The sequence below is a fragment of the Helobdella robusta genome, assembly GCF_000326865.2.
Source record: "Helobdella robusta unplaced genomic scaffold HELROscaffold_36, whole genome shotgun sequence".
NCBI classification, from domain to species: Eukaryota; Metazoa; Annelida; class Clitellata; order Rhynchobdellida; family Glossiphoniidae; genus Helobdella; species Helobdella robusta.
In genome coordinates, this window is record NW_008704742.1 from 629,390 (window position 1) to 642,585 (window position 13,196).

The 13,196-nt window shown below is 34.3% G+C and overlaps 3 protein-coding genes across 3 annotated transcripts; 2 read left to right on the forward strand and 1 right to left on the reverse strand.

Annotated features, from left to right (window-relative positions):
• Positions 1–690, forward strand: HELRODRAFT_176046 (hypothetical protein; the record flags this gene model as incomplete). Its single annotated transcript, XM_009023395.1, has 1 exon — positions 1–690. The coding sequence occupies one exon, from the start codon at positions 1–3 to the stop codon at positions 688–690; it is 690 nt and encodes a 229-aa protein (XP_009021643.1).
• A 4,976-nt stretch (positions 691–5,666) lies between these two features.
• HELRODRAFT_125575 (hypothetical protein) lies at positions 5,667–6,119 on the forward strand (the record flags this gene model as incomplete). The annotated part of the gene is made up of 1 exon (XM_009023396.1): positions 5,667–6,119. A coding segment is annotated over one exon (453 nt), but the record flags the coding sequence as incomplete, so codon positions are not given.
• A 3,918-nt stretch (positions 6,120–10,037) lies between these two features.
• Positions 10,038–12,120, reverse strand: HELRODRAFT_176049 (hypothetical protein; the record flags this gene model as incomplete). Its single annotated transcript, XM_009023397.1, has 4 exons — positions 10,038–10,180; positions 10,666–10,795; positions 11,426–11,614; positions 12,007–12,120. 4 exons carry the CDS (start codon positions 12,118–12,120, stop codon positions 10,038–10,040), a joined length of 576 nt encoding a protein of 191 aa, XP_009021645.1.
• Between the last annotated feature and the right edge of the window lie 1,076 nt (positions 12,121–13,196).

Consider the following 13,196-nt stretch of genomic DNA (forward strand, 5'->3'; position numbering starts at 1 on the left):
ATGTCTTCAATTCGAAAATACTTCGACGAGGTTGACAAAAACTTTTTCTGCAAAACGTGCTCAAAAAAATTTTCTGTACAAAAAACAGGAACCACTACTCATCTTTGGACTCATCTGGAAAAAAGTCATCCTAATATTCATGCCACAGCAAAAGAAGAAGTTGAAAAAGTGAAAGCTGAAAAGCAAGTTTGTGCTCCATCAACATCATCAGCATTAAAGCGAAAGCTGGAAGAATCAAACATGAAAATTTCGACCTTTTTTGTCAAAACATTGGATTCTTCCACAAAGAAAAAGTATGATAAAGCAGTCTTGAACTTTATTTTGGCTGATGGAAGACCCTTTGAAAGTGCTGCAGGAATTGGATTCAAAAATTTGTGCTCTGTCTTTACAAAAGGCAGCTACAATCCACCACATCCAACAACTCTTTCCCGAAGATTAGATGATATGGTCAATATCCTTCATGAACAATTTGAAGCAAACTTAAGATCAGACATGGCAACCTCCAAACCTTCCATCACTTTTGATCATTGGAAAGCTGACAACCAAACAAACTATCTTGTGAGCACTCTTCATTTCATTTCTGAATCAGATTGGACCCTCAAATCAAGATGCTTGTCAGTTGTAAATCTGGAAAATCTAAATTCAGATCACACCTCTTCAGCAACAGAGGGAATTATTCGAGGAGAATAGGAGAAATATAGCACTGAATTAAGCTCAGTTTTTTATGCCACTACAGATACTACAAACACAATGCCTTGTACAGCTAGACAGTTGGGAATAAGCTGGCAAGGATGTGCTGCTCACAGTTTGCAACTTTCAATCAATGCTGCTTTAGATGCTCAAAAAATCATTCAGAACCTAATCAGTTATGTTCACAGGATTGCTGGTTTTTTTCATTCATCAACTGTTGGTCAAAACATGTTGTCCAAATATCAAACTGATCAAGGAATGAAGGAATCAAAGCCCCCGTTAGATGTTATTACTAGATTCAATAGTACATATTATTTGCTGGAATGGATTGACCAAAACTCTGTTCCTGTCTCTCTTGCACTTGTAGAATGTGGTGTTAAAAAGAAATGTGCAAGAAATCCACCAAAACCATTAACACAAACTTTACAAGATACTCAGAAAGCTATTCTTTCAATTCTAAGACCAACAGCAGAAGCAACAACAGTTTTGAGTGCTGATTCCAATGTCAGCTTAAGTTTTATCTATTCTTGCATTTTTACATTGAAGGAAGAGTTAGTGTCCAAATCATCAAAAAGTCACCAACAATTTCAAGATGAGCTATTGAGACAACTTGAAGTAAGATTTGATTTGACAATGTATCATCTCCTGGCAGCCACATTCATTGATCCAAGATATAAACACTACTTATTTTCAGAAGCTGAAACTAAAAAAGCTGTCTTATTTGTAGAGACAATATTGGCAAACTCTAAAGGAAGCAAAATTGGCAAAAATTCTGATGAATTGCCAGGTGAAAGTCTTGTTCAAGACAGGAATAGAGGAAGCCTTATAGATTCAATGTTCAATAAAGTGCATAATGCTCAAGGAGATACCAGAATCAACAAAATTTCCACCATTTCTGAGCAAATTAAGGATGAAGTCAGTTTGTATTTAAAGCAAGCAGTTGTAGATCGAAAGTGATTCTCTTCAGTTTTGGAAAGAAAGTATTAATATTTTTCCACTTTTGGCTAGAGCAGCTAGGAATTTGCTTGCAATTCAGGCAACAAATTGTTCTTCAGAAAGAGTTAATTTAGTAGGAGGACAAATTATTACTGACTATCGTCACAATCTCTCGGAAAATAATGCTGAAACTTTGATTTGGGCCAAAATAAATAAAGATCTACTCTTTTAAAGGCCTGCTTTGCAATTTAATTATTGCTAACTTTTTGTGTTTTAGTATTAAATAAATATAATATAAGTTTTGAATTTGAAGTTTTATTTTACACTTGTTGGTTGTCAAGTTTTTTCAAGAATATTCGATTCGAATATTTTCTGATATTCGATTCGCGAATATTTTCTGTTATTCGATTCGATATTCGATTTAAAAAAAATTTCCTGATTCGCAGGTCTCTACTATTCACGAAACCTCGCAAATCGTACTCAGATGAACAAAAAAGATTTGCATTAACCTTACATTTTAACTGACACTTAGTTCTACAATTTTAAATAAAGATACTTGATAGCAGATTTCAAAGAAAGATATTTAGTAATAGCTATAGATATAAAAGCAAAAGATACCTTTTGCATTATACTGTCAATACTGATGTGTTAATGTTAATGTTTCTTTTCTTTCATTTTACAGAGTTGTCATCCGGCATCTCTTCAGGAACTCAAATCTGAGAACAGAGAGAGGCAAACACATGCTGCTGAGTGTAGTGCCAGTAAACAACCCAAGCTGTCATTTAATAAAGTCACAATGGCTCAGTCAAAAGTCGACAAACTAGTACTGGATTACATTGTGGATGAAATGAGACCATTAAAAACAGTGGAGGCACAGTCATTCAAAAACCTCGTCACTGGGTTAGTTCCATCGAATACAGTTATGTGTAGAAGAACTGTACATATGATGCAATGATAAGTAATCTGCAGTCTTCCCTCAGTGAGGCAAAGTATGTCTGCACAACAGCAGATTTATGGTCCTCTGCAAATAGATCATTTCTTGGAATGACTGTTCACTGGTTTGATGTCAATAATGATCAACTGGAACGACAATCAGCAGCTTTGGCATGCAAAAGATTTACTGGTATTCACTCATTCGATAAAATAGCTAGAGCAATCAATACAGTGCATGAACCTTTCAACATAGAAGCGAAAGTTGTGAAAACCTGCACAGACAATGGATCCAACATGGTAAAAGCATTCTCAGTATTCTTTTGTCCATTTGACAATAATCTTGATAGTAACAAAGATGTGAACAATGACATGATTTCATTGCCAGCTGACAGTGATATGAATATAGGCATGACGAGCAAAGGTCATAGCCCTTCTGCTGATTCTGATGATGATTCTGTTAATGAGTTGGATGATGATGAAGCAGTCTTTGATTTAAATGTTGGTGAAACTATTGACGAATACAGAAAAGAATCGGATCTATCAGATGATGACTAATGTCTTCCAGAACACTTAAGATGTTGTTCTCATACTTTAAATCTGGTTGGGACAGCAGATGCTGGCCATGCATTAGATGATAAAACGTATAAACGATTATACAGGCAGGCAATGGCTAAGGCAGCTGCTCTTTGGAATATTATGAGTCGAAGCACCAAAGCTGCTGATGCTGCATTTAGTATATTTGGATTTCGTTTCTCTGTTCCATGCGTGACACGGTGGAATTCATACTATGCAGCAACTAAGAAGATAATCATTGCAGAAGAAAAACTGAATGATGTTTGCAAAGCTGTAGGATTACCTGTTATTAGTCAGGCCGAAGTGTTATTTTTAAAAGAATATGTCGATGTTGTGTCACCTGTAGCAATTGGCTTGGATATTTTTCAAGGGAAAAAGAATTGTGCACTTGGATATGTGCTACCTACTCTAACAGTTATGAAAAGGAAACTTTTGGATATCAATCTTCGTAGCACAAAGCCTTTATGAGATAGCCTGCTTGAAGGAATTGAACGCCGCTTTGGTAGTCTTTTTGACGGTTCTGAATTCATAATGGCAGCTGTTACTCATCCCAAATTTAAACTTGCATGGGCTGATGATGGTGAAAGAAGAGCGCAATGCATTCAGATGCTGGAGACAGAGATTAAGAAAAATTCTGATAGGATAGTAGGTGAATATTCTTATTTTGGTTTATTTAAAATTTTATTGAAACGTATTGTGAGAGTTTCAATGTATAAGACTTGTATAAAATAAATTGAATTTGATTGTGTGTTTTAATTAAACTCCACTAATGTACTCTAAAGCGATCACATTGGTAACTTTGGTACTTTTGCTAACATTTTCCATAATGGACCAGTGACATAGCTTTGTGAAAAAAAAATTTAATACAACTGGAGAAAAGTTGTAATCTGTGTGAGTGTGATTAAATTATTATAAATTTATTAGGAACAATATAATCTTATAACTAATGTTTAAAAATCGTTTACCAAAAAAAAATTTTAAGTTTATTTCAATTATTTATAAATTGAATCAAATTTGGCAATAATTTATTATTTTATTGCAGCTGCTACTTCAAGTCTTGCTTGTGATACTGTACCGTAAGAATCAGTTGATGACTTTTTCAATTTCACTGCAAGACACACAGAACAAGATCAAAAGTACCTTCAATATTTGAATGACGCCGACAAAGATTTATCTATGCTGAACAAACATCCTGAAATAAGGGAATTATTTCTTAGATATAACACATGTTTGCCATCTAGTGCTCCTGTTGAACGCCTTTTTAGCTATGGTTCTTTGGTACTCACCAAAAAACGCAACAAACTTTCTGAAAATTTGTTTGAAAAACTATTATTAAAAATTAACAAAAGTTAATTTTTATTAATTACTGTTAATTTTAACTTTACAGTGACAAAGATTAAGTTCTTTCTGTTGAATAGGTTGGACCGGAACTTAATTTTTTTTTTATATTGAGCTGACGTTCTACGTTTAAAGATTATTTAATTGCCCGTGCAAATTGTTTCTCAATTAAATCATCTTTTAAGAGCATCAGTACATCAGTACTGATGTACTTTTAAATACTGAACATCAGTATTGCCAAATTTTGAATTGTTTGATTTACTTAGTAATTATATTTGTTTCATATATATATATTAAACATTCTTTTGCTATCTATTGGTAAAATCTGTATTTTTTATTTGGTCATTATGTTTTCATAAAACCCGTCACTCTAACATCTTCATTATTTTATATTACATTTATTTTTTATCAATGAAATCATAATTTTCCACATATTTTAACATACTTCAATCATATTTCATTTCTAATTGAGTTTTCACATTTGACTCATTCAATTGAAACAATTATGCATCAACAATTATTTCAATTCTTCATTGTTTTTGAATTTGTTTTTTCATTTAAAACCTTTAACAATTGACCATCAATTTTTTATTCCTGCCATAATTAGTTTTTGAAATTATGCTGACGACAAAAAATTTTTAATATTGTAAATAGAAATCAAACCCCATTATTGAAAAATGTTCATTATACCTTTTTATATATTCATCAACTAACAAAATTATTTTCAAGACCTTCTTTACCTAACATGTATGCCTTTATATCCAATCATTTAATGTTATCAAATTTTTGATTTCAATTTAAACATGCATTATTTAAATCTCTTTATAATATTCAGTATTTTTTCTGCAAAAGTTTATTATTGCATTCTCATCTGCATTTGTAAATATCTGATCATTAATCTACATCATGCTTGTCCAACCAGCATCCGAATCCGGCCCGCCAAAGGTTTTCATCCGGCCCGCCGGCCTCCTTAGAAAAATATTCAAAATATAAAATTTAAAGTATTTTTATTGAGTTGGTTAGATGTAAATTTTAAACTTTTTAAAAATAATTTTTAATTTAAACTCTTGTATTAATAAAAACACTAATTAATAATAATGCGCTACGATCGCGATTTAAAACAGTTTCCTTGACGACGCAAAGGACAACGTAAATAAAACGTAACTAGCAGACGATATTATGGCGTCCGTCGATAAAAAATTGCTTCTGAAAATCGTATTTTTAAAAGTTCGTGGACAGAAAGTTATTTTGTTATACAGCAAGCCGATGTTATTTTGTGCCTCATTTGTCAAGAAACAATTGCCGTTCACAAGGAATATAACATCAAGCGACATTACTGCTCTAAACATAGCAATAAATTCGATAGTGTGGTGGGCCAAACACGAACTGATCGCATCAACTCGATGAAACAGGAAATTGTTGCTCAACAGTCATTGTTTAAAATTGGCAACCAGAGTGCCGGAGCAGCAACAAAAGTTAGCTATTTAATTGCAGAAGCTATAGCCAAGAGAGGAAAACCATTTTCTGATGGAGAACTGGTGAAACACTGCCTAGAGATATTTACAGATGTTGTTTGCCCAACAAAAAAGTCTTTGGTGGAAAACGTGAGTCTTTCTCATCAAACTATTGGTAGAAGAGTTGACGATATGGCAGGGGCGGATCCAGGTCATCTAGTAAGGGGGGGCGATTTTTATCCATCATGGCAACCCACAACTGCCTGCAAGGCGGGCAAGCCCACAAATAAAAAAACGTTTAAATTATTTTTCAATTTGCCCTTTAAATAACAATCTATGTGACTAAGACATTACGGCATATACGTCGCGATCGTATCAGCATCGGCAAAGACGGTGCAAGTGTGCACGCACGCGGTAGCACGCACCCCCGTATCATGCCAGTAAACTTAAATCTACTCTGTTCTATTAAAAAGAGTGATGTAGTAATCATATTATTTACTACGGATCCCATTATTGTAGTGTTAAGTAATCCTTTAAAATATGCACTTTTTAACTTTTTAATTTTATATCACTATTCATTTTTAAACAGTCTAACTTTCGTTTTCAAGCGCCATGATTGTGTATTGTGTTGTGTTACTTAAAAACGACAAAAATAGTAAATACAAGTTACTTTTAAATTAAAAAATTCATTAATTATTGTTTATAATACTATAAAATATTAGGAACAATTACAACAAACCATTATCATCGGAAGAAAATGAAGAGAACAAATTTTTTACAACCACAGAGTACTTTGGATTCATTTTTTGTGACGTTGAAAAAAAAAAGTCTGTTGAAGCATCTACAACTAATTCTACTGTCACTACTGAAGTTGGTGGAACAACTGAACTTCCACTTCCAACCACATCAGCAGAAGCTTCAACAAGTAATAGTATTTCTACTGAACATGTTGAACATGAGATAACAGAAACAAGTAATAATATGGACAGCAACAGCCGGAATATGAATGTCAATTCAGTAGTCATAGCTCATGATAGTCTTTTTTCTGAAAATGAACAGATTTCAACTGAGACTGGAACAGCTGAAATTGCTAAGGCATTTTCTAGTAAGATTTTAAATGCTGGGTTTATTGGAAAATTTGTTGGAACATTTATGGATGATTTGACAAAAAAAAAGTCTGTTAGAATCGCCATAGAAGCCACCAGCTGACTACAAAATGCCACATTCACTTCACAAGAAGAAAAATAAACAAGAAAAGCGATATCTTAATCATTCTCATCTGGACAAATATGAATGGCTAGTTTATTCAGATAATAAAAAAGGACTGTACTGCAAATATTGCTCATTATTTTCATACCACCTAACTGCAGGATCTCACAAACAAATGAAACTTCAGAAGCTTGTTAAACAACCATTACAAGTGTTTGCTAAACTGTTTGGCAAAGATGGAGATTAACAATGCATGACAAAGCAACATACCACAAGAAAGCTGTTGAAGCAGGGAGGTGTTTTTTAAAAAACTATAATGAACCAGCAATAAATATTGTAAACAGAGTAAATGCTCAACGGCTTCAGCAGGTTTTAGAGAATCGTCAGAGATTGATACCTATTGTGGAAACAGTTATATTTTTAGGAAAGGCAGAATATTCCATTCAGAGGACACAGAGATGATGGCAGTATATTAGACAAAGATGATGAAGATTCTGATGTGATTAAAAATGAAGGTAATTTCCGAGAATTGCTAAAATTTAGAGTAAGCAGTGGAGATTCAAATTTAGAAAATCATTTAATAACGGCAAGAGCATCAGCAACCTATATTAGCAAAACCACACAAAATGCGTTAATTAAATGTTGTAGGGAGGAAATATGTGAACAAATTTTGAGTCGCGTCAGAGAATCAAAGTATTATGCTATTATGATTGACGAAACAACCGATGCATCACATAAGTCGCAAATGACTATAATATTACGTTACTTGCTGCCTGATGGACCAGTTCGAGAAGATTTTGCAGAATTTGTTGATCTACATGACAAAAATTATCAATCTGATATTACTGCATCAATTGACACTGAACCTATTCTTGACGGCAAAAAAACATGTTTGCAAACAAGTTCCAATTAAAAAACTGAAACTTATTAAAAAACGAAATAGAAAAGATTTAAAGACTGAAATACAAACTCAAAAATGTTAATTGAAGTAAGGATGGATTTTCATATTTTTAACATTACGAGGTGGACTGCGCAAATAAATTAGGGGGCCAATATATTTATTGAATGCATATGGTGAAATCTTAAATCATTTATGATCTTTGGTAAATAAAATTTAACAACAAGATTCCATTTTTACATTTTTGGCAGTAGATTTGTAACATATAATTTGATTTAGAATAAAATTTGTATATGCAGAAAGCTTCAGAGAGTTATGTACGGGAATATTTTCAATATGATCCAGTTACAGATAGGAGTACCTGTTTATGTGAAATCTCGAGCACATCAAGTTCACAAAGCACTTCAGCTTCAAGAGTTTGTGGTAAGACTGAAAGGAAAAAATGCAACAAATTTGAAAACTCATTTAGAATATTTTCAACAAAAGTAGCAATCTAAAATCAATCAATCTCCAGGGCAGCCTTCATTTATTATTATTATCATTTTATTATTATTATTTTACTTTATTTCATTTTACAATATACAACGTTAATTCTTTTTAATATATAACAACACACGTTTAGACGACATTTTCCCCGAGATCGGGGTTGCCGTTTGGCTACCTATGATGAAACCGAAATACCCCTCGACGCCATCCACATCTGTCACTTGCCTCAGTATCACGCAACCCCGCTTTCACCCTGTCCTACTCCACCTGCTCTCTCCATCCCAATCGCGGACGACCCCTTCCTACCACTCCTTCAACCTCGAACTCCAACGCTCGCCTAATCCCGACCCTTTCATCCCATCTCAACACATGTCCATACCCCGCAATCTCGATCTCCTTATCAATGTCACAATGTCCTCATTCAGTCCCATCATCGACATCAGCTCTGTACTACTCCTCCTATCCTTCACTTTAACCCCACACATCATCCTCACCATAGCTCTTTCAGCCCTCTGCAGTACACTTTCCTCCTCTCTCCTCAACACCCAAGTTTCACCACCATATACCATTGCTGCTTCACACATGCTTTATATACCCTACCTTTCATCTTCACTGACCATTTCTTTCCACACAATACCCCACCCAGTTCCCTAAATTTCATCCATCCCACACGAACTCTAGCCGTAACTGCGCTCAAACATCCTCCATCCGCGTTCAGCTTATCCCCTAAGTAAACAAAGCTTTCCACTCTTTCAATACCACCACTCAACCCCGTCCTTGCGTCCGTCCTATTAATCACACCATGAACACATTTCTTACATTTGAACGTGCCTTCCACCTTTTTCAGTGCCCCCCTCACACCACTACATCTCTTATGCACCCATTTCTGACCTCCTATACACAATACCGAGTTAGCCTTCACTCTCCTGTCACATACCCCACAAGGGTCTATTTTACTTATCACTCGCTCCCCACTTTCCCCATTCACCATTACCTTCGTCTTACCAATATTAACTTTTAACCCTTTCTTTTCCATCTGTCAAATTTTAACTGCAATTCTTCCATGCTATCAGCCATCAAGACTAAATCATCTGCATACAAAATCTCAAATAACAACCCCTCCATTATGTTTCCACACACAACATCCATCATAATTGCAAACAGAAACGGTGATAACGGTGATATTGTTGAATTCTTTTTAATATATGTTTTTAACTTTTTTTTATGATGAAACTAAAGGGATGTTCCCACTATTATTGTTGTTATCATTATTATTTCTTTTTTTGTTATTATTATTGACGTTATTTTTATTGTATCTGATTTAGTTGTTGTTATTATTACAACAATTCATTAACACTGCTATTGTTTATTTAGCTCACTCGTCAATCAGTTTACAGCCCGTCATCATCATCATCGTCATCAGCATCATCAAAACCATCATCATCACCCACATCATCGCCGTCGCCATCATCATAACCATCATCGTCATCGTTATTAACACCATCGTCATCGTCCCAACCTCAATTCCTTGAAACTCTGGCATATGCAGTGGACAGGAGTGCAGCAGGCGTTTGAGCATGAGGGCATACTTGTTCAGTCATTAGATGGGCTTTAGCAGGTAACTCTCGAGGTCCATCGCACAGTTCAGCTCCTTTTGTTTCAACTGGCCAGGACGATGGTGATGTTTATGATGGTGGTGATGTTGTTGACGATGATGGTGCAAATCATAATGATGATGATAATAACGATGATGTAATGATAATGATGACAAAGATAGTAATGATACGTCACCTGGAAGAACTTCCTTCCACACTCTGACATCAGAGCGTCAGATTTTGGCTTGTACTTACTGTACAGTGAATATAAATAAAACTCAGACTCCTACAAAAATTCAATTTAGGTAATTTCAAAGTTAAAGTCAAATCAAAATTAAAATCAAATCAAAATTAAAATCAAATCAAAATTATAATTATTCTCAATGTTCCTATAATCTTTTCTAATCATGTTCATTTATGATTAACTAAAAGTCGTCCCTCCCTACCAAACCAACGCCCGTAAATACCTATCTACAAACCAACATGCGTACATGCATCAACATAATCTATCATCTGTGTGCAGCCACTGATTTCTTCACGACATCTCTCTAACGGTCTCTATCCTGGGCCAGTTCTTCAAGCGTTAATCGGGGTCTTCCCTTTGTAACTCTACATTTGGACAATCCTGCCCGTTGCAGATCTTTGTCCAAGCAGTGGTGGTGGTCTTCCTCTTCGTCTCGCCTCTGGTGGTTTATATGCCATGTCTGTCCTGGTGGATCTATTTGAATTCAGCCGCAACAAGTGTCTTGTCCATTTCATTCTGCGCATTCGGAACACCTCGGTTATGTATGGTTGACCCGTTCTACCTCTAATCTCCTCATTTAGAGTACGTCCTGATTACTGCTTTTCATGATTGTTTGCAGCCATCGGTTTTCAGCTGCATTCAGTTTGTTCTCCATAGTATGTGTTAAACTCCACACTTCCACACCGCATAACAAAATCGGCGACACGCGTGCGTTGAAGAAAATCATCTTCAGCTTCAGACTGATACCGTGTCGTTTCTTCCTTTTTTAACTTTCCTAATCTGGTGATTTGTTGAGATCATTTTGCAGCCAATAGCCAATATGCTGCTGTCGGTGTCAATGGATTCCGATCATTTTTTACCTTGTCATTCCAATCAATCCGATTGCATGTGTTTGTTTCGCAGGTCTTCTTCAATATGTTTTATCCATGTCTTATTTGGTGCAGAACCATGGTTTTAAAAATCTTTTCATGCAGTCTTTTGAAACCAACCCAACAAACCAGCATATAAATATACCAAAATACAAACCAACTCAACAAACCAACATATACAAAAACACACACATACTCACATGCTTCATGAAAGCAGCTCCCAAAGCATAAGGATGTCCCCGGCACAAATTCAAACTTTCATAAAACCTCTTAGAATGGAATTCATATATCTTTTCAATGTTACCAAAGATTATGTATTTGTTCCCACGAAGTGTTTTCTCCCACGAAGTGTTTCCGGTAGCAAAACGAGGGCTGATTGTGCTTGTTGCCTTTGTTGAAGTAGTGGGATGTAGTTGGTGATGATGTGATGGAGAGAGTTAATGTAATCCAGCTCATCCTCATCAACTCGTTTGTCAAGCAGGCCAGTGATCTGTGTGTATTTATATTTATGTGTGTGTGTGTATGTATGTATGTGTGTGTGTGTATGTATGTGTGTGTGCGTATGTATGTGCGATAAATAATTGAAATAAACTAATGGACGTATGTTTCTGTGCAACGAATAAGATAATTATATAAAATTCATATTTGTGTACAATGAGATTTTATAAAAAAAAAAACTTTTTATTGCTTTAATGGGTCTTGAGATAGGGCATCATCGATTTTCAAAATTTCCACCTCATCAGATGTTGGGTGTGGTAAAAAAGTTGCCGCTGCTACTGACATTGATGGCGATGATTAATATGACGATTTTGACAACGATGATGATGGTGATGTTTTTGATGGTGTAGTAACCTTTGACGAAACTTACGTTTGAAAGGTTTCCTGTTGTCGTCATTGTTATTGTTGCAGTTTTGAATTTTGGGGCCAATATTTCCCACAAGCTGGTCGTTAAAAAATGAAATTTAAAAAATAATAATTAAGTACAAAATTATGTTTAATACAAATTTTGAGTATGGATATTTGCATCTGATTATTTTATTTTGATCTTTGGAATGAATTGGGCAGACGATAAGCAGTAAGTTAGTTTTTGAATATCATTGCTATCTGTTATTTTTATTAAAAATGCCATTAAAGTGTATATTATAAATAATTGTAATGGGGCATATAAAGACCAAAATATATCAATGCAACAGGTAATATTTTATAATATTTTTATATCATTTGCATATTTAATGATTCCATTGACCTGTCTCCATGGATTGATAGATATAAATTTCAATAATTCATTTTTTGACAAAATGCAATATGCATTACAGCATTCCTCAAAAATCACCTTTAAAAAGTCAGTGGATTAATGCATTGAATGGCAGGTGTAGAGGTTTTGAAAGAAAGAGATCATACATATGTAGTAATCATTTTGATTCACAATCCTTTTGCAAGTTAAATAAAAAAGTCACTCTAAGGAAAGATGCCTACCCAACGGTATTTCCTAGTGTGGCATTTGAAAAGGCAAAAACCAAGACAACACAAACTGAGGTAATTAATTTAATATTTATATATAATAAACTAAGGATTGCTGAAGCAATATTGATTAATTCAAACCAAATATTAATATACAACACAATAACATTAGCATATGGCTTACTATCAGATATTTAACAAATAAAAATCGTTTACAGACTTGATCCGACAAGGATCAACTCAATCTGATAAGGATTTGGTTGTTTTCGAATTACGTTTGATAAAATGCAAATTTTGATTCTAATGGAAAATATGTTTTTTTTTATATTATGGGTTTATTATTATTATTAGCATGCCTTTGTTAAAATGGCTTTTTGTCATAAGAAATACAGAATACAATAACTAATATAATATATGGTAGAAAACTATAACCTATAAATATAAATATATATATATATATTTCAAAAATTCAACACTACTTTCACCATTGTTCAACTTTTTCATATTCTT